General features: G+C 43.5%; 2 protein-coding genes across 4 annotated transcripts in view; both read right to left on the minus strand.

Annotated features, from left to right (window-relative positions):
* Nucleotides 1–1,550: 1,550 nt before the first annotated feature.
* qsox1 (quiescin Q6 sulfhydryl oxidase 1) lies at nt 1,551–20,394 on the minus strand. The gene is made up of 12 exons (XM_010902382.5): nt 20,004–20,394; nt 19,075–19,175; nt 18,691–18,739; nt 18,469–18,571; nt 17,979–18,069; nt 17,217–17,362; nt 15,931–16,071; nt 15,666–15,795; nt 11,400–11,522; nt 9,852–9,990; nt 8,066–8,242; nt 1,551–2,805 (listed from the first exon to the last, which is right to left on the minus strand). The coding sequence occupies exons 1-12, from the start codon at nt 20,293–20,295 to the stop codon at nt 1,853–1,855; spliced, it is 2,445 nt and encodes an 814-aa protein (XP_010900684.2). The 5' UTR covers nt 20,296–20,394; the 3' UTR covers nt 1,551–1,852.
* A 3,133-nt stretch (nt 20,395–23,527) lies between these two features.
* The window catches only part of cep350 (centrosomal protein 350), a 37,744-nt gene continuing 34,145 nt past the window's right edge, over nt 23,528–27,126 (minus strand). For all 3 annotated transcript variants that reach the window (XM_010902380.5, XM_010902381.5, XM_010902379.5), the window contains 2 exons: nt 26,053–26,175; nt 23,528–25,904 (listed from right to left, as the gene is read on the minus strand). In XM_010902380.5, coding sequence (XP_010900682.3) covers nt 25,740–25,904; nt 26,053–26,175 — 288 coding nt within the window. In that variant the 3' untranslated portion in view covers nt 23,528–25,739. The remainder of the gene's footprint in view (nt 25,905–26,052; nt 26,176–27,126) is intronic.

Genomic DNA, 27,126 nt, shown 5'->3' on the forward strand with positions numbered 1-27,126 from the left:
GAAGGATAAGAGGGTCTGTGGTTTTTGGTTGCCGAAGTACAACGCTAACAAAACAACTAACCAAGTATGTTACTGTGCTATTTACAAACGGTTTGTACATCGTTTCTTTTTAGAGCCAAAGAGCACGCAGAGATAGAACCCTCTCTGGAGTTTTATAGTGGATCAATCAGAGGTGTTCAGTAACAAGTCTCAAAAGTGCTGTTATTTCTGCGTGACAAACGATGCTTCATCAGTCCATACTAAATATCATAAAATGATATTTGGCTTAATTTGTAATTCGGAAAGGTTTGATTTAATCAGATATCACAGCTGGTAAGGCTTGGCGCTCTACTCTAATGTAGGACCATCAATCGTGTTTTGTTTTCTTGTGTTGACAATTGAGAGCTTCAGCACACCGCTGGCTGCTGAGACCATAGTTCTGCTCTGAAAGCTTGGAAATGGGGAGGGCTTGGAGTCAAAAGGGGGCAGGGCAATGTTCCAGGAAAACACAAAGCTCAAGATCAAGCGCTGGTGTCCTTCAAATGAGCTTGTAATCTGGACTACATCAAAACCGTCTTATCCCCAAAGGTACTCACCCGGCCTTCACATCCACCTCCGCCCCCACGGCCGAAACCCCCCAAAAGCCCATTTCCAAGTGTGTGAAGGAAGAGACCCTAAAAGCCGATTGCGTTTTAATAAAGTTTATTATCGGGTGGGAGCTAATCCTCACGGTAATCTCCCACAGTCCAAAGGAAAGCTGGATTACTCACTTGCTATAATCCCAATGAAATTGTTAGGATTTAGCTAACGCAACAGTCCAGATGGCAACAGGCTTTTCCCTTCAACCTACAGCCACCCCCACATCCTTACCCTTCAACTTGCGGAAAACAATACACTGAATGATATTTACTCGATCGGTCGCATGACATTTGTAAAGACGGGGAGGATCGAGAAAGCATATTTCGGGAATTGTTGGTTGGGTAAATTTTGTTTCCATGCATCCAGAGGTGTAGCTAGATAGATCAAAAGATGCAGCGAGCCATATAATAAACACTATCAGTCAACAAGTGAACAAATGTGACAACAATACACACTTAGCAAAAATAATTTTATTGAGACACGCGAAGCTGAGGTTAAGCGAGACCAGTAAGCTTAATTTAATGGAGACCAGCCAAAACCCAACCCAGTTTATTCAGTTCTCTGAAGTTGTGCTGCTCCACAAAATTTTTTGTCTAATAGTCAGCAGCGCAAAACTAAGTAGGATGATCAGACAGAACCAATAGACCACTGTGGAAAGTTATATTTGAACCATAGAATTACATCTTATTCTGTGAACGATACGTAATTACCAATCTGAGCACACTCTCTGAAACAGTCTTTTTTCTCACAAACATCTGCTTGCTTTAAACAAAAATCTATATGTATAATCCTCCAGGCACTGTTATTCCAAAATGATATTTAAGGCAGATTCTTCACTATAAAATCACATTTTCAAATGGAGGTTGATATCTTTCTAAGCATATAAAATGTTCCTCCATGGTAGAATAAGTAAAAGAAAATAATCCATAAAATTAGATACAGCGATTTATTTTCACAAATGCATTTATCACATTGCAATTACAATAAATATCAAATACATCTATTGATATATTAATAATAATAATAAAAATCTATTATTTTCCTCATGATTTCATTCATCCTACAAAAGTGGTCAAAAAGGCACTTTCTTTCCTCAAATGATCCCGAGTGCAAGCGCCAGAAAGCAATTCATTGATGCAGAACACATTGGATCCCTCACTTAGATGGTTTAAGGATGGACCACAGAATCACTGTTGCTTGTAAATCCACAGCGGTCCTGCCAGGCAATGTTGACTTACGGTAGAGCCACTTTGGTCCGGCGCAGCTGCAGGCGGTTCTTAAAGAAGAGGTACATGGCCAGAAGACAGGTGGACGACAAGAAGTATAGGATTACGCACAGGCTGATGTCCAGTCTGGAGAAGCCCACACTCAGCAGGGACATCCACTGCCTCTTGTTAAGCCTGGGGTACATCTCCAAGGCCCCCTCCTCCTCCGAACCCATGTACTGGCCCGTCAGTATCCTCTTCTGCAACATGTTGCGCTGCCCCAACAGATCGTCCGGCTCCACAGGCTCCAGCCCGAGCCCTAGCCTGGTCCCTTGTTCCAGGCTGGCTCGGAGCCTGGGCTCCTCCTGTCTCTGGAGGGTCCTGGTTCTGACGCGGGAGGACATCGCTGCTGCAGCGCGGAGGGCCTTGGCCTTGTAGTGGTGGTCGACGAAGGAGTCCAAGTCCACAATCTCATCCTGTACAGGCCTGAGTTTCAGACCCACCACGCTGGGTTTGCGGTGTGGCTGTCGGGGTCCCCCCGCCTTTATCTTTACCCCAGGCGGGGGTTCAGACATCTCTCCTCCTGCCCTCTGCCCCATTTCCTCCTCTGCAGCCAGCTCTTCTTCTGCTCCTTCCTCTTCTTCCTCATCCTCCTCCTCTTCTTCTTCTTCTTCTTCCTTCACCTCCTCCTGGCCTGGTAGCAGTTCAGACATGGTGTCCCGAGCTCTCCTTTCTGTTCCTCTCTTGGCCTCCTGGTTCTGTCGGGCAACCAGGCTCTCCTTCTGCCTGGAGAGGAGCTGCCCCTCCTCCTCAAGGTAGTCTGAAAGGAGGTGTTCAGACGAGAAGTGGGTGTGAAGGAAGGCAAGCACCTCTTCCTGCTGCCAGGTGTGTTCTCCGGTCGGCTTCACTCCGTGGCAGCTGGGACATAGCTCTGGGGGCGGCCACTGAATTTTAGGAAAGCGGGGGTCCTCACTTGGAGCACCTGGCCAGAAGGAAAACGACAGGACAGTTATCTGGGGTTGCTCATCGGAGGAACATTATAAACGATACAAGTAATAACAGTCACGTTGAGAGGGGCAAGTCTTTTGGTGCAGACGGTGACTTAACAGGTATCAAGGCACGGTGTCGTCTAATGACACAATAAGAACATCTCTCTCATCAAGACAGCCAATGTGATAATAAAACCGATGTATATTTATGTGTGGACTGGACGTAGCTGTTGAAAACATTCCAACCCATCTACTCCCACATGGGTCATAACAGTCAGCAAGTGCCACGTGTGTGTGTGTGATATCTAGGTGTGCGAGCGCATGACAGGGTCTAACAATGATCAATGGGCTTCTGGTCCATCCCCTGGAGAGAGGGGTGGCAAGATAACAGATGTGGTCCAGGCGGACAGGCCCCGCCCCCTTCTCCACTGGACCCCGAGCCCCTTACCTCCACACCCCTTTGAAGACGGCCCCAATCTCCAAATTGAATATGAAAGCAGTCACCTCCGGGGGGACTCTACCTTTAATGAATTAGAATTCTTTTGCTTTACATGGTTTCTTTAGCCCCCCAAATGGAGGCATCTGCTAATAAATTGCTTGTCGTCGCCATGCTGGGAGGGAAGTCAGAGCTGTAGCCGGGTCTGTCACTTTACAACGCTGTCAATTCACATCGCCTGGGTCGCCCCCCTGCCCCGGATAAATCTCAGTCATATGCATGTGTGTATGTACTCTGCATACAGCACTTTACATAAGAGATACATCAATTTTACGGTGTCCTTCCGGGATTGGGGGCCTTTTATACGTTTCACCAGTGTGACAGCTTTCATAACCCGTCCCCTCAAGATGACACGTGGGCCACTGGTCTCATTTCCAATCACCTCGCCTTTCATTTTACAGAGGTGACTTTAGCAATAATACCGATCCTAATATTGTAACAAAAGCTGGTCAGAGAATGTCATTCATAGCGCCGCATAAATATTCATTGAGCATGAATAAAGAGGAATTTACCACAGCAAACTCTTTGGCACTAGTTCTGAATGTTGAGAAGTATACTACAGGACACAAAGAATCTGTACCTTTTAAAGGGACTGGTAGATTAGCATACCGATGCTCTAACAAAACCCAACAGCAAAATGGATTCTGCGTCGGGAAAACGGAGATGCTCCAGGTCTCAGCTGCACGGCCGTGAAAGCCTCCTTGGCTTCGGCACCTCCCCTCCTCTTTGGCCCGTGGCTCGGCCCTCCATATCCACGCGTCTCCATTTCGCCCCGGCTGACAAGTGGCAATGGGACAGGTCTGCTGCAGCGCTGGCCCTGCTCAGTGCTCCCTTTGTGCCGGCTAAATTAATTGCGTCGCTAGTTTACAAATGGGGCTGGTTTCATGCATGGCTGCCTCTGAAAAAGGACGGGGGGGGGGGGTTTCTAAAGGGCCTCACTTTAAGGGGGAGGTGAAGGAAAGGGAGGATGCTTCCCCTGGGGAAGGCTGGAATGATAAGCAGAGACATGAGGTCTGCGGGGGAGGGGGGGGGGTGAGATATTGGTACTCATTGCTACCAACAGTGCTTGGGTTGAGGGAGGGGGGATGCCAGTGACATGGCGTGTGCCACCTGCTGCCACAAGCACCTTGGGAATTGAGTCTGGTGGCCCCCCGCTCTGGGAGACTGTTGCCATATCAATTGTCAAGCGGAGGATATGACTCTCTGGGGAGAGCGAGTAAGGCAGTCCGAATTGGGAGGAGTGTCTGAAGGGGTGGGGTTCACACGCAACCCTCTGCCCTGTTATCCGGGATGCAGGCTGTCCGGGAGATTGAGGACGGGGGAGTCGGCACCGCCGTCAAGAAAAGACAGCAAAGTGATTTGACAAAGCGAGGTGTTAATGACAGGCCTGTGCCTAATAAAGTACAATGGCGGTTTAAGTTAGCAGTCACACCGGCCTCATTTAAAGGACACATGTCGCAATGTAAAGTACCACAGATGGTCTTCGCTACAGAACATCATTAGATATGAACACTAATGAATACAAACACATAATTGCCAAAATGAAATAAACAATGCAAGTCTTTGCGGTTGGCAGTCTTTGCCGTTTGCAGTATTCAGAACTACTGTTAAGGTCACAGATTGAGTATTTACTGTTGACCTGTAGTGAGCTCTAGACAGGCTGAGGCAGGGCAGGGAGGCTTAGTCTCCTGGAAGATGGGCTAATCTCTGAGGAGGAGACGGAAGAGGGCGAGGAGAGGGGGGGGACAGCTGGTGTCTGCCCAGAGGATCGTTGGGGCGTATTACAAGGATTTCATTTAGGGGGCGAGGAGTTGGGACACTTGGTGGTGGATGAAGGGTGGGACCTGGTCCAGCAAAAAGAATGAAGGTGTGGTCAACGTGAGACCTGTATAAAGGAGTGGGAGGCTGAAATAGATCCTCTAAGGAGGAAAAGGGAAGAGGGAGGAGTACTAGAAGTTGGCAACATGTTCATAATTGGGAACCAGGAATGTGGTTTAACCGACATGAAAGAACGAGTGAAGTAGTGAAGTAAAAAAAAAAAAAAAAAAAAACAGTTTCCCAAAAGCATCTTACGGGGCTCAGTTCATTCAGAACCTTTACAGGAGACATGTTAAAGCTGTGAGCAGTTTACCAAAGCCCTCCTTACTCAAGTTGTACTTTAACACCCCATATTTAATGCCTGCCCCAGACCATTCGCAGAGCAGCGAAGTACAATGTCAGGTACTTCTATGCCTTTCTGCGTCACTTTCTAGAAGATACACACCTATTGATTCAGTGTTTAGAGGATAGCTGCCTCTCTGTGAGCATCGAAAACGTCACAATGTAGTGAGTTCAAAACGCATCTTATCCTGTGAGATGATAAGCCTATTAGGAGCAAGAAGGCCACATATGCTGAAATGTGACATGAACCTGTAACAGCTCATGGTGCGGAACAATGCTTTTCTACCGCCTCCACGCCAAGACTGCACCCATAGACTCCTGAGATCCAACCCTGCTCAGAGACCTTGTCCCTTCCTCACAGGTTCCACCACTCCCAGAAAAAACGGACTGGTTCCACTGAAGTCTCAGGATCACACAATACCGCAGTGCTCATTCCAGTAGTCGGTGACTTGATATTTCCTTTGGGATTAGCGAGTAGCCTAGCTTAAAAATACTTTTCTCAAGCACTTAATTTCAACATTCAAGAACCTACCTTTTTTATTCATTTGCATTTACACATGTATTTCCTGGGCCGCTAACATCAATCGCTGTCAGATTGCGGATTGATGCACCTGCATTGTCCTCATGGCTTAGTATGAAGCATAAGAATAGCAACCCCTTCTGTTGGTACTATGATCATGTCCCCAGTGAGCCTGGAGAAATCACTTTACAATCATAATCCCATTATACATTACACATACACAGTCCACGTCTGGAAGCACATTAAGGGTCATTTTGACCTTAGAACAATGTCATTACAGTTCCCGATAGGATAAACCCCTCCTTTGTCCTTCTAACCTTGCTAATACCTTTGAGCAATGGTGAGACCTGGGGATTCATATCGTATGGGATCTAAACATAGTAGCCATTTTTAGTATTAGTGTATTTGTGTATTTGTAAGTGTATTTGAAACAGAAATTATTTGCATTATCATTCAGTCAAGTTCCATTTTGCTAAATGTAGGATGTCTGTAACATGCCTCCCTCCATACATCCTTGTACAAACTGCTTGAGACAACTTTCACTCCAGTAACAGCTTCAAGTGTTTTGGGGTATGTACCAGCTTAGCACAGTGACTAGATCTGGCACAAATCGGAGTGATTTCTGACCATTATTTTTGGCAGATTTGCTCCAGGTTATTCAGGATGGTTGGACAATGATTGTGGACTGCGATTTTCAAATAGTGCTCGAGACTGAGATCAGGACCTTGACTGGGCCACTCTTGGACATTAACCTTTTAGTTTTTTAGCCGATCCTGTTTTGCTTTGGCCTTTTGCTTGGGATCATTGTCCTAACGAAAGGGAGATTTCCTTCCAAGCTTCAGATTTTTAGCACGCTGAAGCAGGTTCTCTTGCAGTATTTCACGCCATACATTCTTTCCTCCATTTTAACAACATGCCTGGTCCGTGCTGATTAGCATCCCCACAGGACGATGCTGCCACCACCATACTTCACAGTAGTGATGGGGTGTGGTATCTTGGAGTAAGGGCAGTGTAAGGTCTGTGCCACACATAGCACTGAGTTTTAGCTAAAAAGCTCTCTTGGTCTCAAAAAAACTTCCCCTACATTACAGCTGAGGTGTATTCATGAAATCCAAGGGAATCCAGGCTTCCCTTAAAAACGGACCAATAAAAAAAATGTAATTTAGTGTATTATTTTCTTATTTTTCCCTTTCGCATCTGGATACATTTCTACCGGAGATGACACGAGTAACAATGTCCTTATGTGTTGGCCATTTATTTCATGCTAGCTGGTATTACCACCATAACTATTGATTGATGGAAGCCACTTCAGATTTGTCTTCCCTTTATAGAACTAATAAAATAATTTGCCAATCAGCTCACATCACATTCATGCTTCCTGGGAAACTCCAGCTGTTTTCAGATGGTACTTCGACTAATGGCTTCATTCTTGTGATTTTCTCGTACAGGCCAGTGCAATACAGAACTCAAATTGTTGACGGGTGCACCATTACTCCACTCCCAGCTACTGAGTTCAACATGATTGTTGGGAGCGCCTTTCTTCTGCAAGTGTGCTCATTGGGATATCCAAACACATTATTTTGTACCAATTCCCTAATCTATGAATCTGCATTACTTTTGTCTCTTTGGTTTACATATTCAAAACAGGCAACCTTCAACAGTGGGCTTTTTATCCAGAAAATGGGACCTCAACTTGAATGGTTCACCGATGGAGGCCAATGGTAAAGCAGCTTTAATGGTTGTTAGTGCAATATCTTTCATCTGTATAAACCGGAAGCCTCCACAGCACAAGAGTTGAATACTTATGCATGCAACAAATTCTTCTATATATTTCCGTTTTCTTCTACATAAAATCTATTTCTCCCATACAATAACTGATTTAGAGGTTCTGCTTTAAAATATTAAACAAAATGACACGATTGTACGTTCTGTAGAAATATGAGAGAACTGGTCAGGAGTCTGAACAGTTTTGCAAGGCCTGATATATGATAGACAGAAATATGAAAACCCATTTGCCATCTATCAGCATGGGGAAAGGCCAAACTCCCAAATGAAATAAAGCAGTGCGTGTTCTCACCAGCCAGTCTGTTGTTGACTTGGTTATGACGGGACCAGAGCCACAGCACCGGGGTGATCCATGTCCCCACCTGGGACATGCTCTCCATCGCCATGTTCTCAAAGTGGGTGGCGCACTCCCGACAGCCAAAGAAGTAGTAGACATACAACCTCATCGCCTGGATTACTTCCTGTGGGTCTGGGTAGAAGAAAAGATGATGCAATATTTGTCATGCGTATCTGCAAGTCCTTTTGGAAAATCACAACAAGCCCAAGTCTAACTCAGGTAGAAAACAACCAAGCATTACTTCACCCCTGATCTGAGTTTACCCACTTAACCACCAGACCAGTACCTATGGATGTATGGATTTAACACATTGTTAAAATAGGTGAAAAAGTGAATAATTATACACAAAAAAATGTCAGGCTTACGTTAAGCCTAACCCTAAATAAAAATAAAACATTCATGATAACAGACAGTGGAGGGCTTTTCCAGTATTAACCCTTTTAGTGGTGAACAGGGCAATTTGGCCATGCAACCTAGGTGTCGTGGGCATTCCCACGGTGCTGTGCCATGAATAACTGTCAATGTGCGGGGAGAACAATCACACAGGCAGATGTCTGTACTAGCGCCTTACCAATGCAGACATCTCTGTGAGTTTTTGTTGTGTTTAATGTACTGCAACTGTAAAGCCTTGTTTTTGCCCTCCCTGGAGGTGGGGTGGACGCCTAATCCAGAGGTCCAGCCGCAGGAGGCCAGATGGACACCCCTGGCCCCCTTGGTGGCCCATCTGCAAGTTATATGAACCCCCTCCCCATCCTATAAGCCCTGGGATTAAGCCCTCCAGGAGAGGAGCGCTGGTCAGCTGCCTCTTTTATTACGCACACAAATTCCACTAATCTAAAGAAATCCCTTTTTACCCCCCCGCAATTAAAGACTGTTTCAACTCGTGGTGTCAAGAAAACAGAACAAAAAACACATTTTTGTTTTTCTTCTTTTGTACAGGCCTGTCCCGGAATTTGACACTCAAATACTTGTGTGTGTCCATGAGTGTGTGCTGTGTGTGTCCGTGAGTGTGTGCTGTGTGTGTCCGTGAGTGTGTGCTGTGTGTGTCCGTGAGTGTGTGCTGTGTGTGTCCGTGAGTGTGTGCTGTGTGTGTCCGTGAGTGTGTGCTGTGTGTGTCCGTGAGTGTGTGTGTCTACACGGTGTGCTTCCGCAAGTGTGTGGTCACATTAGGAAAATGTGAAACATTCTGCTAAGCATTCCGGGCAAATTTGTTCACAAAGCCCCACAAAGCCCCATTTCTTTCAGTTGAAAGCAACAGCCCTCCACGTGCACGCTGCACTCTTCTGACCGGCTCAAAGCACTAGAGGGATCTGTCCCCAGAGAGCAGTGAGAGTTCTAACAGACTGGAAACGTTTGTGTCACGGTTCATCGCCCAGCACACACTCCCGAACGGCTGAATGGTTGCTGACTTCCGGCCAATTTCCCATGTGGCAATGGGCTCCACAGGTCACATTTCTTTATTTACCATTACTTTACCAGGTAGGTGGACTGAGAACACATTCGTACGTGTCACGGTGGGGGTTGGATGAGCCAATTGGAAGCTGGTGATGATTAGGTGTCCATGACAGTATGGGGGGGGGGGGGGTTGACACACCTACCCCTTATGATCAATGCCATGGGATATTTAGTGACCCCAGAGAGTCAGGAAACCAGTTTAACCTACGGTCCAGAAGCGTCCCTGTTCTATACCCAGAAGTGTCATTGTTACCACGTAAACAGCTGTTTAGTGAGATTTTCCTACCTTTGCTGGCAGCTTCCTTCGCCTGAACAGTGAGGACATGGAAGAGGGTCCACATTCCACACGGGTATCCTCTGAAATGGGGCTTGGAGCCCTGGCAGCCCACCCACCTTACACTGTCTGGTAGAGCAGCATTGGGGACCTAGTCAAACACACAACCATGTACTGACAGTTCATTGCTCCAGACAGGGCCACATTGATCACTAAGCACAGAGCATCTTACAGGGCAAGCTCTGGGCATATGGGACAAAAGTGGCCGCAAATTGCAAAAAATTACCATCCCATGGCAAAATGTATAGAACTGCATGAAATTCGTCATAGAATTGCAAAATCTTTGCACATAATGTGTAAAATTTTAACACAATAAATCAGGGAAGGGCAAACTTTTTGGCTCAGGTTTTTGAAATTAAATGGAGGGACACATTTGTTTTATAATGTGTTAATCATAAATTATTTGCATGGCAGAAACAGGCAATAATTAAAACATTTATACAGTAGGTCCATTATAATCTCTAAATAATTTAATATTGAGATTCAGATGTATAAGAATGGGCTGGTGTGTTGTGTTTTACTTCCCCTCAAAATGATTTCATTACCTACCGCGGGCCGGATGGAATTGCCTCGCGGGCCGGATTTGGCCTGCAGGCCTTAGTTTGCCCACCCCTGCAATAAATGATAACCTTTTTTCTACATCCAGAAGTTAAATTCATGAATACAAGATAAACTTGTAAATAGAAAATATCTACTTCATTGCAACATGTTCAGTAAGTGAACATTCTGTGCCATGCTTCTCCCATTCAATGTCACTCATTTAGAAAAAAATAGAGAATTAAAGAATCAGTTTTGGGATAACCATTTTAAAATACACAGGGTACTTTCTGGAGGTTTTGTCCACCCCCTGAATTTAATATTGTTTACATATATATTTTTCCCCCTCTCCGTATGGGCAGTAGTTAGAGTGCATTCAGGTCAGGAGGAGGAAACACTGGTGAAATGTGGGTTGATCAAACAACATATTTCTTCTGACATGTAGTCATTTCCTTTCTGCCACGGGCCAGGAATGCAGAGTCTGTGATTGACAGAATTACTCTGAAGTCGATAGTAAAGATTCGCTGTGTGTATACGGTTCGACACCAGTCCATTTCCTTAGGGGAGCTGGTTCATACCTCCTCATTGATTCATTGATTCGGCTGCTAAAAAGCTAATGATGTCACTAAGTGACTGGTTCAATTTGTGAACCTTTACGTAGGCATGCATGCTTTCATCTAAGCTTGTTTGTAACACATGCTTTTTATTTATGCATATTTATGTGAAGCATAATGATAATACTAATAGCCTTTAGGAGCTTTTATCCAAAGCAGTTTACAGTTGTGAGTGTCTACATTACACATATAACCCTACTTCCCTGAATGCTGAAATGTAATGCTTTTATCTGTATATTTTAGTAATTAACTATGAAAGCATAAGATTCTGACACATCAACAACATGGTGGGTGGTCATTCTGCCTTGAGCTCGTCTGATTGGCTGGTGGCTGTGGGTTGACCTCTCACCTCTGCGGTGTTGTCCAGTGCATCCTTCAGTGAGCTGTAGGAGAGTTCCGAGTCCTTCCGGTCTTTGAGCCACGTGGCAACAGACTTCAGCAAGTTCATCACCACAGGACGACCAGGAAAGTACTGCCCAAGACAGAGTTAAACAAAGTTATTGTCATCATCATAATCAACTTTCCTTATCCCAGAGGTACTTAAGTATTATTTGAGTCACATAAATTTCCTATGTGAAGACAGCCTGAATGAATAGTTAGAATTTGTTTTGTCAGGATCCATGGCCCCTACTAATCTTACCTCCCAGATATGGCCCACAATTCACTAGTTTAGTACAGGGTCAATAGGCTATTCCATAGGACTTGCACTACTCTATGCTAGTGGTGTAATAATAAACCTGGCAATGAGTCGGAAATCCATCAGCAATGTCATTAAATCTGTCCAGGGTTAAGTCAGACTGTTCCAAATGGTTCCTGCTGTCTTTAGCATTTCTAATGTTGTGTGTTCTGTTTGTCCACTGACCACCTAACACGACATCAGATAAGTCCCCAGAGAATTTGTCAGGATTGTTTCTCAAGAAGCGTTTGTTTTCTTTCTCTAACCTCTGCAGTTGTCAAGACAACATGGTCTGTGTAGAAACATGACACCGCAACTAACGGGAGGGCAGCTCTGGGGGCAAGAGAGGAAATCCCAGTTCCTTGTGTCTGAGGCTGGTGTTGACAGGCCAGTGTCAGCCATAAACAAGGGAGGAATTAGTGACACAACCAGCTGACTGGAGGCACAAAGTCACTTCCTATCCTGAAAAGAGCCCATACATACTGTCATGACTAGACCCTACAGGTCAGCCTGGGTTGAACCCAAATGGCAGAGGACACACCGAAAAAATAAAAATAACGTCATGGCAACCCCCGCAAATTCAAAACAGAGCACTAAGTCAATTTAAATGTTCTACTGTTGAGTCATGGTGAAAATGTGACTACTTATAAGGAGGATGTAGAAAACAATGAGATGACAGGCACACCCACACCCACACCCAAGAATAAGGTCCAACTGTTGGTATAGTAACAGTACGCAGTGCGATACGGATGACTTGGATTGGGCAAGTTATGACCTTTGGTTTCCTGGAGCAGCACTGGGGCACCAACCCATCAATAAGAGCCAACACTGGACGGACCGTGGGGGGGAAGGGGGTGGGGTGCAGCCTCCCAGAGGTGCACCTTTTTTGATTTGTGCAGAGTCTTTTCAATTTGCTCGAGCCATCTGTTCAGCTACGTTTGGGTGCCTGGCTGGGTCCTCCATTCATCACTCTTAACTGGATGCCCATTACACCAGGCCCACTTAAATAGGCTCCTGGAGATTTACTTAACCCCTACGCCCCCACATGGGCTTTGAGTTGCTCCCTTAATCTTCGACATTCAGTCAAAAAGATAGTATTTGGGTATTTGCAGACACATATAGCCAGTCGAGTACTACAGGTGGGGCGTTAATGGGATAAAAAAGGCCCCTCTGTCCTGCAGCTGCTCTTGGTGAGGAAGACAATTGGTTTATCTGCCAGCTGGCCCAGGTCCGGGGACCACACTAACCAGGCCCAGGTCCGGGGACCACTCTAACCAGGCCCAGGGACCACACTAACCAGGCCCAGGTCCGGGGACCACACTAACTAGGCCCAGGTCCGGGGACCACACTAACTAGGCCCAGGTCCGGGGACCACACTAACCAGGCCCAGGGACCACACTAACCAGGCCCAGGTCCGGGGACCACACTAACCAGGCCCAGGTCCGGGGACCACACTAACCAGGCCCAGGTCCGGGGACCACACTAACCAGGCCCAGGTCCGGGGACCACACTAACCAGGCCCAGGTCCGGGGACCACACTAACCAGGCCCAGAAAGCTCATTAACGCACATTTGAATTTAAGAGGGTTGGACATTGGGCCAAACACACTTTGATAACTAGAGCCAAATGCTTAGCATTCGCTGTTCTCCACCAGAGTCTCCATTTCCCAAACCATAAGTTAACATGTTCAGCAAGGAGAATCAGCAGCACATCGTCTGAAGGGTTGGCAGAGAGGTCGCTGATGGAAAACGGTCGGCTAAATATTTAGAGTATGATGAACCACTGCTACTATATACTGCATGGCCATCGTGAAGAATCTCCCCATTGACCTGGGCTATCTTAACCACCTTACACCCCCCCAACCTCACCCCCGATGCCCACCCTCCCCCTGCCTCTCGCTGGACCATGACAATCCACTTCACCCCGGCAATATGTCATCCTAAATCCGATTAGTATCAGCACTTCAGAAACCGCGGTCTCCTCCGAGAGACGTTCAAAAGAGAATGCATCTGTCTGCCTGGTCCAGGAAAGCCCTTTTTAATCCTTCCCCATGCGACCTTAGGGACCCACATTCGTGCCACTAAGTAAAATCTGCTCGACTGCTCCCCCGTTTCCACTATGGTAGCAGGAAGGCGGCAGCAAACCTGTCTGTAATGAGCACAGCCTGACAGAAACCTCCCGTTTAACCGTTTAAGTCAAAAAAGGCTAGTAGGCTACCGGCAAAGTTACCGCCGGCACCGAATTCCTCAACCGTGCCTCTCCGCTAACCTTAGCATGGGCCCAGAGAGCCCCGCGCCACAGGAGAGAGATGGCTTGGATTGGGGCTCAAACCACGCTAATTCCTTGTTTTATTCCCTGGCCCTCCCTCCCACACTGCTGGAGGCTTCTTTCAAGAAAGCAGGATGGAAACGGTAATCCTAAAACCTCTTTTGTAATGCTCTCAAGCTTCCCAGATCCACTTTTAAAAAAAGATAATATTTTTTTAAATCCTCATATGCATGTAGGGATTCATAAATCGGGTTCGACAAGACAGTAAATCGAGTGATATTAAAGCGCAGGACAATAGATGTTGTCCCCGTCCTGACTGAGGTGGAGATTCAGGCCAAAGCGTGTGCGCAGGGCACGCCAACCGTTCTGTTGACAGCTCAATGTGTCATCCCCGGTGTGACGCTGGCTGCATCTTCTGACTGAACACAGTGACTCATTCTCAGGATAATCCAATTACGCCCGTCACTCTAGCCATTTAAAAACTGCAGTTTGTTGTAACACAAACTGTAATCAAGCTGACTGTTAAATGAAATTGTGCCGTCCTCCGTTTTGTCGTAATACGCACACAAGCAAGCCGTGGTTTTACACCCATGATTTACTGGCCTGCATAGCTTCGAACTGGCCCTGAAGAAAGGTTGAACACAAGCCCTTTGTTGAGGCAGCGGCCTTCGACATGCATCAGTAAACACTGCTACGGCTTTGGCTTTCTCTGCTACCGTCTCAGAAAGGACATGGTGGTGGCGACTGGCTGTAACAGCACAGGGAGTTGGAGGTATTGATTAAACAAACTGGAGTTAATAGGGGGCCAGAGAACCCCCCCCCCCCCCCCACCAACACCAGCATCACCCTCCCTCCAACTCATTCTCCGAGGGCCTGTAATAAGCAGAGATTGGTTGGCAGGGAGGTTGCCTGCTGCAAAGAGAGCAGAGCTGGGGAGGTAATTGTCTTGGGCCTAATCAAAAGGATCCCTGGCGCACTTCTGGGTAAGACCAGGAGGGGAGGGGAGTGGAGGGGGACCCAGTTCTAGGAAGTCCTTACTAGGGTATGTCTCCAAATACGGGGAGGGCTGGGCACATACATCGGGGAAGCCAAGAGTCTTTCTTTCAACAATTCCCAACAGAGCCTCTTGTATCCTGTCCAGGATAGGAAGTGACTCTAGGCTTGATCGTCTGTCATTCCTAATGTGCCACTCCCACTGTAATCCATTATACCTAAAATATGTCTGAAGGTCTCTATAAGGAACAAATGTAATATCAGTATGTCTTACCATACTAAATTATTTTTATTATGTGAAACTCAGCAACAGTGCATTATTGTTAAATTGATGAAAAAGTTAAATTATCTTCTTATTATGTTAAAACTAATGCGGTTCATTCAGAAGGTAACCCCAGTTTCACAACTGACAATCCAACCAGTCCAAACCACTGTCTTACTCTCCCTCTAGTGGCAAGACAACAGAACTGCATACACCTAATGCCAGGGAACCACCTACCTACACTACAAGTTAGTACTCGGGCAGACACTATTATCGAGAATGACTGACAGTAGTGCCATGCTTAACCAACCGAGCTACAAGGGTCCCTGCCTACCTCAGAGATAACAGAAATGTGCAGGGTGATTCCTCAGTGTGGGCATCAGATCAACAGGAAGCAGCAGACTTCCTGAACTTACTTTGACTAGGACGGTGAAGTACTCTTGCAGCGCACTCAGAGCCTCCCCTTTGATGACTGTGTGAGCAGCCAGCTCCACGCGCAGAGAGTAGTACAGAGTCGATTCCAGGTCGGCCATGTACACACGAGACCTGATATGACACACACACACACACACACACACACAAGTCAACATTTTTCTAACTGAATCACCAAGGTTACAATGATAAACACTGTAGCATGTTTTTCTGGACACTTGACTGCTTCATCGACTTCAAACCCTTTACCTGTTGAACGGCCTCTCATGGTCCCCTGTTGTGTTTTTCATGAGGTCATAAGTTGGTGGCGGTTGCGGCAGCTTCCCGGCCCGAACTACCCTGGGAAGCGTCTGGAGGGCGTAGGAGTAAAAGACACGGGCCTCGTTGTGTCTGGAAGAAAGCCAAGCAGACAGTTCACAGGTAGGAAACATACGTTTCCAGTGAACTGGCAGGCGGCCACATGAAGATTCTAGCCAGGGGAACAGATGAAAAACCCTTTGCTGCTAGGATGCCAACACAGCCTTTTCTACACTCAGTGTAAGTATGTGTTTTTAAGCTTCTGTTTAGGAACAGGATACAAGTGATGGCCAGTTCTGTTCCACCAGATAGGAGTTGGGAACTGGAGCCACAGGTGGGGCACCTGGTCCTCCCCTTACACCCATCTGGTCCTCCGTCTACTCTGCTGAACAGCTGGTACTGAGAAACCATATCTGATCATTTCCCTCTCCACTACCCCTCATCACAGTCCGTTCCAGCCAGCCAAACCAGCCTGCGGCCCAATGAGAACAAGAGGATGCCAGTTCCGGGCCTGAGATCGCCACTCACCCTAGCCTGGGATTCAATTACGCTGAACTGACCGGGGGAGAAGGGGGGGGGCTATTCATCCTGGGGTCCCCAGAGCACAGAGGCACGCTTCGGAGAGAACTGGGGGGTTGGCCCATGTTCACCTGGGAGAGGCATGCTCATGACCACCCCCCCGCCCGCCAGTTCCACCTTCCCGGATCAATCACGCATTCAGCTGTGATGGGCGACCATCTGTTGCAGTGCGAGGCAGGCTGGGAAGGCTTGGCAGGTGAACCGCAGAAAAATAACAATTGTTTCCACACAAGAAATTAAAAACCTTCCTGTATGCCCGGCAACAGAAGGCGGGGGAATAAATCGGCAATAAATCATTTCCTTTTTTGCATGTCAACTAAAAAGACACTCCCTGCATGCAAAGTTATTGAAATACGCAGAACAAAGCTAAAGATACAGCAGATTAATTCACGGGGTGAGAGCAATCATCATACAAAGTATTATGATATTGAATAATGACTTGCATTTCAATCCTATGCTCCCATTAAGAGGCCAGCTGTTTAAAGGCATCTTACTGATAGCTGTTGTTAATACAATGAATATACTGTAAAGCCTTTCTCAACAACAATGTTCCCTATTTAACTGTAAAATTGAAGGAGAAACACTTGATGAGCAGTTACATTAGGGTCCAGAATAAGCACAACTGAAAAAATATCCCAAATACTCAAACAGCCACTCACACTATAAGCCTGGTGAAATTTCCGCTGGGATAGTACAGGTAGCAGGAAGGAAAATCAGTAACTCCCAATTTAGTTACCAGGCCTTCTTCAGTGTTCAGGACCCTCCGAACAGCTAGGTTTTCATACTGCAGCATGTCCAGAATCACCTAGGAATTATAACAAACCAACCCAATAATCACCTGCCTGCGGTCCAAAACTGGTTTTATCAGCTAAACACACAAGTACATTGTTGACACTGAAACAACAATGATGCAATATCACTGTCAATATTGTCTGCAGACTATACACAGAAACATGTTCAAGGACGCTAAACCCAATTTCTCTATTGGACCACAACCAGGCCTTGTTGCTCCTATTCCCTCTGAGAAGCATGCAGCTTCATCAATTATATACAGCCCTGGAATGAATTAAGAGACCACTGCAACTTTTTCTTTCCTTTCCAAAAAAGTTGAAAAGGAAAGTTTTGAGTGAGGAACAGAATAAAAATTGAAAAGGAAGGTTTTGAGTGAGGAACAGAAGGTTCTGTTCCTCACAATACTTTCCTTTTCAACTTTTTTGGAAAGGAAAGGAAAAGGCACAGTGGTCTCTTAATTTCTTCCAGAGCTGTATATCTGGCCATTTTATGCTTTCATTGTCAGAGAGGTGGAAAGGAGTAGGTATAAAATGTGGGAAAAAAAGCAATAGGCTGGTATCTAACCTGCTGCAGCAGTATGTACATCTGAGACAGAGTTACCTTAGGCCACGGTAATAATGAAGTCTTACCTCTCTGCCAACATAGGAGTTTGACATCTCAAAGATCAACGCCAGGTGTTCCACATTGTTAGTATCAAAAAAATTGTCAATCTCCACTTTGCTGTGGAGAGAAGAGAATAAATATTACATTCAACACGGTGACCACAACATCTCAGATCACACTGACTTTAAACACAAAGTACATTTCATTTGAAACATGATATCAGTTAATCAGGGAAGTGACCCCAAAAATACATGTTCTTTTCTTCAAAAGGGGAAGACCTCATGATCTAACAACCAAGAAAAATTTGAAGCCAAGTGATGGATTTACTTCCTATTTAATCTACTGTTATCTTGTAAAGAGAATCGAGAACAAAATAACCACACATCATCAGTAAAACTGGAGTGTCACTGATAATGATTTGGAGCAGCTTGTGAGAACATATGCTTCACCAGGATGCAATGAGATGGTCGTTAAATGCGAGCTCCTGGGTGATGGCGCGATAAGAGGCTGCATCACCTTGCTGTCTCCAGAGGGGGACACGCTGGGGGCCAGGGATCTTTGTGGGTCTCCATCAAGTCGATGAGCTTATGGCGTAAACCCCTCACATCACGAGGAAAAGCTGCAGAGGATTCAGATAAAAGGAGAGCAAGCCGGAAATCCTTTTTTGTTCAAAACCTCCCATACTAGCCATGCGTATTATCCACACCTGCCCTGGAATTAGAGGACTATTTGCATTACCTTTGAAAACCTGACCCTTGGAGTCGGCCTTGGAGTAGGCGTGGAAGAACTGTCAGTGGAAGAGAGGGAGATTTTATAGGCTCAACTAGCAAGTCGCCACAAGCTTACAAACTTGGACGCTTTAGAGTACAACCCTTAACATCCGCTTAGCTGTTACAAATCAACTGCAGGTGTAGCAGCTCATTCATATACATGATCTTCCCTTTGTATTCAACAGGACAGGAAGGTAAAAAAAATAACATCTGGAGAATAGGCCTGTTAATTCATTGCTTTGTGCTTGCCTGCTTGAAAACCTTTTTTCTTTTTACTCAGTGCGGACTTTAAAACAGTTGAGATGATATAATAAAAAAAATAACAAGGCTGGTGGAATGTAAAAATAAGTACCTTCAGTGTTGGGTACCCCTTGACGTCAAAACCGGAACAAATTGGGATATTCACTGGATTTGCGCAGTCTATAGCGGCTAAATCCATAGCAGGTTTCCACTCTGGAGATACAATAAAATGTGTAAATGCATTACTCCATAAGAGAAAGGTTATGGACAAGAATCCCACATTCTAAACTGCATTTGTTCCTTTCCTATCAAATGGTTCATATATTGTAATTAATCCTACCAAGCATAGACAACTATTGTGTTTGATCAGCAGGAAAGCAGGCCATTGCTGGTGGACTCACTAAGACTAAGGCCTTACCTCTGTTAGGTTCCCATTGGGACCAGCTGTCAATTTTAAATGAATTGTAAAGGATTATTTTCCTGTTATAGTTAGTTGGATTCTGCTTACAGAATGCATTTTCATCTCTGACCACGTTCTAGTGAGACATTAAAATGTATAAATGCATTACTCCATAAGATCCAGGTTATGTACACAAATCCAAAAGTCAAAACAACTTTTGTTCTTGGTCCCAAGTATTCTTCATTAGGAAATAGGTGAATGATTTTGAAACAGGAGAAGTTATGAGACATGAACATAATTCGAACTCCTAAATCACATCACATGCTCCAATAATCAAATATTGAGCCTGCCCTCTGTGAGGGTTGACAGGGACATCTATCCTGTACTCTGGAAAACAACAAAGTATGTTCTCATATCACCTTTTGTGGTTTAATTTATTGTTGTATTATTTCTAAATTCGATACTACATACACTTGTGCTGCATACAAAAACAACATTATTTAGGCTAAATGAAGACAAATAAGCGGGTCTATAGGTCAGGAACATCTATATTTTAAACATACATTTTCATTATGATTGTTTTACTAACAACTACTTTTTTGAAATATTCATTGATATATTACAGGAAAATGGACACCAACCTTTAATATCCCTTGCAAGACTTTTCCAAACGGGAGAAAATGCAATACAATGACCACACCAAGAGGCGTAAAACTCAACTACCATTGCTGCCGTAGAATTTACCAAAACGCTATCCACATTATCCGGCGTTAAGATGACTATCTGATCAGAAGCGGTGTACAAACCAGCTTTAGTGGTGAAAGGAAATAATAAACACACAAATAAAAAGATCGTAGATATGAATGACTCTCTCAACTTGGCATATATTTTCGCTGTAGAACGAGACGTGGCACGGCAGCAGCGCCGCGCCATCTTCGTGTTTTCTTTCTGACAGCCAGCAGCACTGACCGGGCAACCACTGTATGAGAAAGTGGAAGAAACTTTTTTTCACTTGGTCACTAGTCCAACTCTACTCCCTCCCCCAACCTCTCACCTACCGCAGCAGGGCTACATTCACAAGTATGACGGAGATATTTCATTGGCTATTATTGTTCTTGACCTCAACAACAGGAAGCATTTTGTAAAATAAACAAAACGAAAACGATTGGCAAATCATTCCCATAAACAGATACAAAAAGGTTTGGCAACTCATTCTCATTCTCTTTCAATATGTGGCCACCAAAACAGTTTTTTAAATAATATTTGTATGTGCATTTTTTAGACACAAACTAATTTATATAAATGTAATAGTTAGTCACGTGATGTGATATAAAAAAGGCAGACGGATTTAGAGGCGTTCTGTTACTGTTCCATTAAATGTTCGAATTGGCGGAAAAAGATACCTTGAAAAAAGCTGATCATTTTGCCAGGAGCGTAGGTTATAGAATTTTAGAATCAGACGTTTCTGAGGTTTTCACACACAATTGTGTAGGGTTTACAAAGAAAGACTTGAAAATAGTAAATATCCAGTTGGCATTAACATCTATTTGACGAGGAAGCAACTGCGTGATGCCGCCATAGTGTCAGAATGGACCGACGTCTCTGCAATTTTCCAGACATCTGGTAGAATCCATGCTATTATCAAAGAAATCGTGTCCAACCCTGTTCTAGATTGTTGTCCAATTGGACACTGAGTGTACTTCGATAATGTACATAGCCTAATGATGTCTGCAATGCATGCATATGTTTTTAACTTCCGGCACACCATGAGCCTGGACGAATATGTTTTTCTTCCATCAAAAATCGTAATGTACTTAAACATTAGCTGTGACTTGCATGACTATTCCAAACTGTTTAGCCAGTCGACTCGTACCACCTGCTTCTGTCTAAATCAGTTCCCGTGACAGAGGCGGTGTTCTCCCATATTAAAATGTAAACATCCCATTCAAAATCCCTGAATATCATTCTGCCATAGCCATATACGTTTGGAAAGTATTCAGACGAATTCACGTTTTACATATTTCGTTGTGTTATAAATTTTTGTCATCAGTCTACAATAACTAATAATGAGAGCGCTAAGAGCTTAATGTCTTGGGTATGCCTACCAGCCCTCTTTGCAGATCCTTTTCAGCTCTATCATAATCAGAGTGGATCGGGTGCATCAGTGAAATACTCCAATCAAGCTCGGGAGACATTAAGGATGAACAAAATACACAGGACTCGGTGTGGCAAATGGTCTAAATACTTAAGTACATGGGAAGAAACATTTGTGAAGGAGTCTTTATACTTACTGAAGGCGCTTCACATTTTGTTTTTATCAATTACATTCTCCTTCCACCAGCTACTGTACAGACCCGATTCCAAAAAGTTTGGACACTGTACAATTGTGAATAAAAACAGAATGCAATGATGTGGAAGTTTCAAATTTCAATATTTTATTCAGAATAAAACATAGATGACATATCAAATGTTTAAACTGAGAAAATGTATCACTTTAAGGGGGAAAAAAATTGATTTTAAATTTCATGGCATCAACACATCTCAAAAAAGTTGGGACAAGGCCATGTTTACCACTGTTTGGCATCCCCTCTTCTTTTTATAACAGACTGCAAACGTCTAGGAACTGAGGAGACAAGTTGCTCAAGTTTATGAATAGAAATGTTGTCCCATTCTTGTCTAATACAGGCTTCTAGTTGCTTAACTGTCTTAGGTCTTCTTTGTCGCACCTTCCTCTTTATAATGCGCCAAATGTTTTCTATGGGTGAAAGATCTGGACTGCAGGCAGGCCATTTCAGTACCCGGATCCTTCTTCTATGCAGCCATGACATTGTAATTGATGCAGTATGTGGTCTGGCATTGTCATGTTGGAAAATGCAAGGTCTTCCCTGAAAGAAATGACGTCTGGAAAATGCAAGGTCTTCCCTGAAAGAAATGACGTCTGGATATGTTGTTCTAGAACTTGGATATAACGGTCAGCATTGATGGTGCCTTTCCAGATGTGTAGGCTGCCCATGCCACACGCACCCATGCAACCCCATACCATCAGAGATGCAGGCTTCTGAACTGAGCGCTGATAACAACTTGGGTTGTCCTTGTCCTCTTTAGTCCAGATGACATGGAGTCCCAGTTTCCAAAATTAACTTCAAATTTTGATTTTTCTGACCACAGAACACTTTTCCACTTTGCCACAGTCCATTTTAAATGATCCTTGGCCCAGAGAAAACACCTGCGCTTCTGGATCCTGTTTAGATCTGGCCTCTTTTTTGATCTATAGAGATTTAGCCGGCAACGGCAAATGGCACGGTGGATTGTGTTCACCGACAATGTTTTCTGGAAGTATTCCTGAGCCCATGTTGTGATTTCTATTACAGTATCATTCCTGTATGTGATGCAGGGCCGTCTGAGGGCCCGAAGATCACGGGCATCCAGTATGGTTTTCTGGCCTTGACCCTTACGCAGAGATTGTTCCAGATTCTCTGAATCTTTGGATGATATTATGCACTGTAGATGATAACTTCAAACTCTTTGCAATTTTTCTATGAGAAACTCCTTTCTGATATTGCTCCACTATTTTCCGCCACAGCATTGGGGGAATTGGTGATCCTCTGCCCATCTTGACTTCTGAGAGACACTGCCACTCTGAGAGGCTCTTTTTATACCCAATCATGTTGCCAATTGACATAAGTTTCAAATTGGTCCTCCAGCTGTTCCTTATCTGTACATTTAACTTTTCCTGCCTCTTATTGCTACCTGTCCCAACTTTTTTGGAATGTGTAGCTCTCATGAACTCCAAAATGAGCCAAGGCATGAAAATGCAAAATGTCTCACTTTCAACATTCAATGTTATCTATATTCTATTGTGAATTAAATATAAGTTTGAGATTTGTAAATTATTCCATTCCTTTTTTACTCACAATTTGTACCCCTACCTTTTTGGAATCGGGTTTGTACATCGAAGGCTAAACTGTAATGAGTTTGTGTTATGACTCCAGTTGTAAAAGGATATAGTGAAGACTTCCTGCAACAATGTTTGTAAAATGACTTATCAGACAAATCTAAATACAAATGGATGAAAAAAGACGAACCATATTTGATCAAGAAAACTGAGCAGTAGTGAGTCTGAAGGTCACAGCAGCCGACAACATTTTACATTTGGAAATAATGAAAGCTTTATTTACAATTTCAAAGTTCAATTTAATTAACAAATATATATGTATACTATATACATATTCGCAAAGTGAACAATATTTACTTTTACAACAATCTTCCAAGTTCAACAGTAAGTCAGATCCAATAGAAACTGTTCTTGTATATTTACACTCCATTAACCAATGTACAAGTCTTCAAGTGCACCTGCGTTGCTCAGTTGTACATTATCATAAATAGTTATTTACTTAACAGATGCATATAGTCTACTTGATTATTACATTGTTTGTGCCTAGTATAATTTGTGTCCCTGTCCTCAAAACTAGGGCCAACACAATCCTACTAGAGACCTTGCCTGTCTGCAGGCAAGTTCATTATCATATAAGAGGTTCTGAAAATATAAGCTACACTGTGATCCGATGACTTTCCACAAGGATACAAAGCTGGCCTGTATGATGATCCATACATAAAACAATGTACCCGACCAACAAATACTGACTAGTCATGAATGGGACATTACATCCCCCAGAAAAAATCAACACAGATTCTTCCAGGCCATTCTAGTTGGAGGTTTTGAAAAGCACCACCTTACAGAAATGCATTTCCTAGCTACTAAGCACATCACCATTTTAACATGACACACAGCTGGGACTGGAATATGAAGAAAAGTGTACCGAAGGTAAATATCCAGGCTCTAACAACAGATAGTTTCTCTATTCCTCCTCCTGGTAAAAAGAACAGTTTTACTGAAATGCATATTGGTAGGCAAAACTTACTTCATTTCAACCATTAAGGGCACTTTGCTTACAGGCATTACATCTGATGTTCATTGTTGTGCATCCTCAACTCATCTGTACATTACAGTATTCCTGGACTGAAGTAATGAATGAACATGGAAGACAGTATAAGCCCTTGAGTGTAGTTGTTGAATGCTGGGGCATATCAATCCATGACTCACCCTTGCTACTGTGATGTGAAAGCCGTTGCGTACGTGACAGATTGAACAGAACACACTTCCTTACAGTACTGTCAGATGTGCAATGATACTCTGAGGCATAATGCCATAGAAGCAAGTGTTTCTAAGCTACAGTAGGTACTAACTATTGACAATGCTATATATTGATACACAGACATTCAAATAGGGGACTTCCGATGTTCTCTGGTTAAGTATGAGCTTAGGTAGACACTGAATAAGGCAGACTGAAGTTTAACCAAGTTGGGAAACAAAATTTGTCCATTAGGTATTTATAGAATACAGATTACAGTAGATCACATTCAAAAGAGGTCCATAAGAGTAGACACAACAACGTAGGTCTGTAAGTTGTGTTGTTGCTCTTGAGCGAGGCCATTTGTAATATAAAACAAAAGAGGCACTTTAACTGAATCAGGATAGGCTTATCTTAAGGCTTGAATCCAGCATGACAGAATTAAAGGTTTCTAAATTAACCAGATAGAACCTCTTGGTATCAGTTTTCATTGCAGAGGCAAGTTAATAGGCAAAAATTGTGAAAATTGACAGTATTTAAACCCATCAATTACCAATATTGAACTGTTTAAATATTAAATACAAACAGGTATCTTTGCATTTCTTTTCAAGAACATTCCTTTTAAGATCCCTATACAATATATTGCCCACATGTCCACATTTACTTTTCTTGTTGTGCTTTGATATTTTATCAGTTGCTACAGTTATATGTTTCTAAACAGCAAGACAACAGACAAATTATAGTAATGGTAATAATGGTTTTCTTAATCAAATAATTTCAATATTATAACTATCACATTTTGGAAACTAAAGATGTGGTTTAACACAATCAAAAAAGGAATTGGATTACTTCTGTGATTCTTCCATACTTTTTAGTGAATCTCCTGTTTTAAGATATCCAGCCTGCTTATCAATGATGACGTGTTGTCTTGTGAAAATTCCCACGTCCTCATCACATAAGGTACAAGCTTTTCACAGAAGTGTACATTTAGCAGCATTGGTTAACTTAATGCTAAAAGGTCCTTTCCATCTTTGACGAGAAATGAAAAGAGCCGGCATGAGAAATTCAGAAACCACATGTTGGTTAAAGGCTGGATCGAAGACGTTCAGTGTAAAAAGTAGAGTAAATCCAAAATGAGTAGGTCCAAAGCAGTAGCCCAGTGGTACTGGTTACACTGAACTGAAGGTGTCTCAAAATCAATGGCACATCGGCTTTTGGAGGGAATGGTGGAAGCGTTTGAAAATATCAGGAAATAACTGTTTTTGATCTCTTCTGTTGAATGTGTGTGAGCACTTCTGCTGTGTCCTTTATCAATGCATCAAAGATCCCGTCAGCCAACTGCATTTTCACATAGAGCTCATCTTCATCATAGTTTACCCACTGCGACTCTTCCTCATGAAGCTCCTGTACCTGGATACACACAAAACACACAAGACTTACTACCTTTTAACTACCAGAGAGTACACTTCATATGTATCCATTAATAATATGAAGGACTTTCTGAATTGTAAAATATGTTATGAGGAAATCCTAAAGTTTGGTTGTTCAACGCCGTTACCAGAATATGATCCACTCTATCCCGTTTTTTCCTCCCGAATTTTAGCATCTTCTGCCAGTCTGTTTTCTGGTTGCGGTCTTTCTTCAGGCCATACAGCCTCAACACCTCTGTTGTGATGAAGGTCTGGAAGGCAAGATGAAATGTGATCTTAGGGCCCATTCACATTTAGTGACAGTAATTGGGACAACATTTAAATAACATGTTTCTATTCATCTTTGCGACAGGAACTCATTGGAACTTGACGCTGCCAAAATCTGATATAGGTGATGCAAAGAGGTTAATAAAAATTCACCCAAACAATTGAAATCTCATGGAAACATGCATGGAGTAAAGAATAAATTGCCTCATTGCCCTCCAGGAATATTAGCCTAGATTTAAGCTATTATTAATGTGTGTATTTTGCACAATGTTGAAGTAAAACACAGTAGATGCTTATATGGATTACATCCCTAATATTTGTGCATGTAATTGTCACCAAACCACTGCATTACAACTAGAATCTAAGACAAAAAAAATCGCCAATTACTGGATGCTCACTATGCTACCTGATCAGAATCCTTTTCTCTGCAGTAGACCAAGTATACACACTATTTCCAAGGAGAAGTATTTGTTACGTGTATTTTTTTGTGTGACATAATGAAAGAAAAGCATGAAAATAACGTGATTTGCTTAACATAATGTGATATGTTATATATAAACATTAAATATGTTTTGCCAAAAGCTAGCTAGCGACTGTTGCTGATTTAGTAACTAACATTATTTACAAAGCAGCTGCTTCCTGCCTGATTTCCAAACAGTCTTATATTTGGGGCAGTATTTTTACCACTTTAAGAAACAACCTAAGCAAATCCTTTGTGTCTGACGAAGTTGAGTTAGTTTGCTAATCTACTTCGCTAGTTAAGTCAATAATTTCATTAGCTTCTCTGGTGAATATGTCAGTGTCTGATTATACATGAGGCCGAAAGAGTATGTTGACTTCTGAATCTCTCATGTGATTACAATATAGGGCAGTTTTCTTCTTTGCAGGTCCCGCAGGCTGCTGGCAGTTCTCAACCAGCCAGAAAAATAAAGCTT

Source organism: Esox lucius, chromosome 8 (genome assembly GCF_011004845.1).
Source record: "Esox lucius isolate fEsoLuc1 chromosome 8, fEsoLuc1.pri, whole genome shotgun sequence".
In the NCBI taxonomy this organism is placed as follows: domain Eukaryota; kingdom Metazoa; phylum Chordata; class Actinopteri; order Esociformes; family Esocidae; genus Esox; species Esox lucius.

Bases quoted from the DNA above. Each gene is read 5' to 3' on its own strand.
- qsox1 (XM_010902382.5), bottom strand. From the start codon at position 20,295: ATGGCGCGGCGCTGCTGCCGTGCCACGTCTCGTTCTACAGCGAAAATA. The intron at 18,740-19,074 runs GTACTTATTTTT...TTCCACTGACAG, and splicing joins AGGGGTACCCAACACTGAAG to TTCTTCCACGCCTACTCCAA. The intron at 16,072-17,216 runs GTGAGTGGCTGT...GCTTTCTTCCAG, and splicing joins AATTTCACCAGGCTTATAGT to ACACAACGAGGCCCGTGTCT.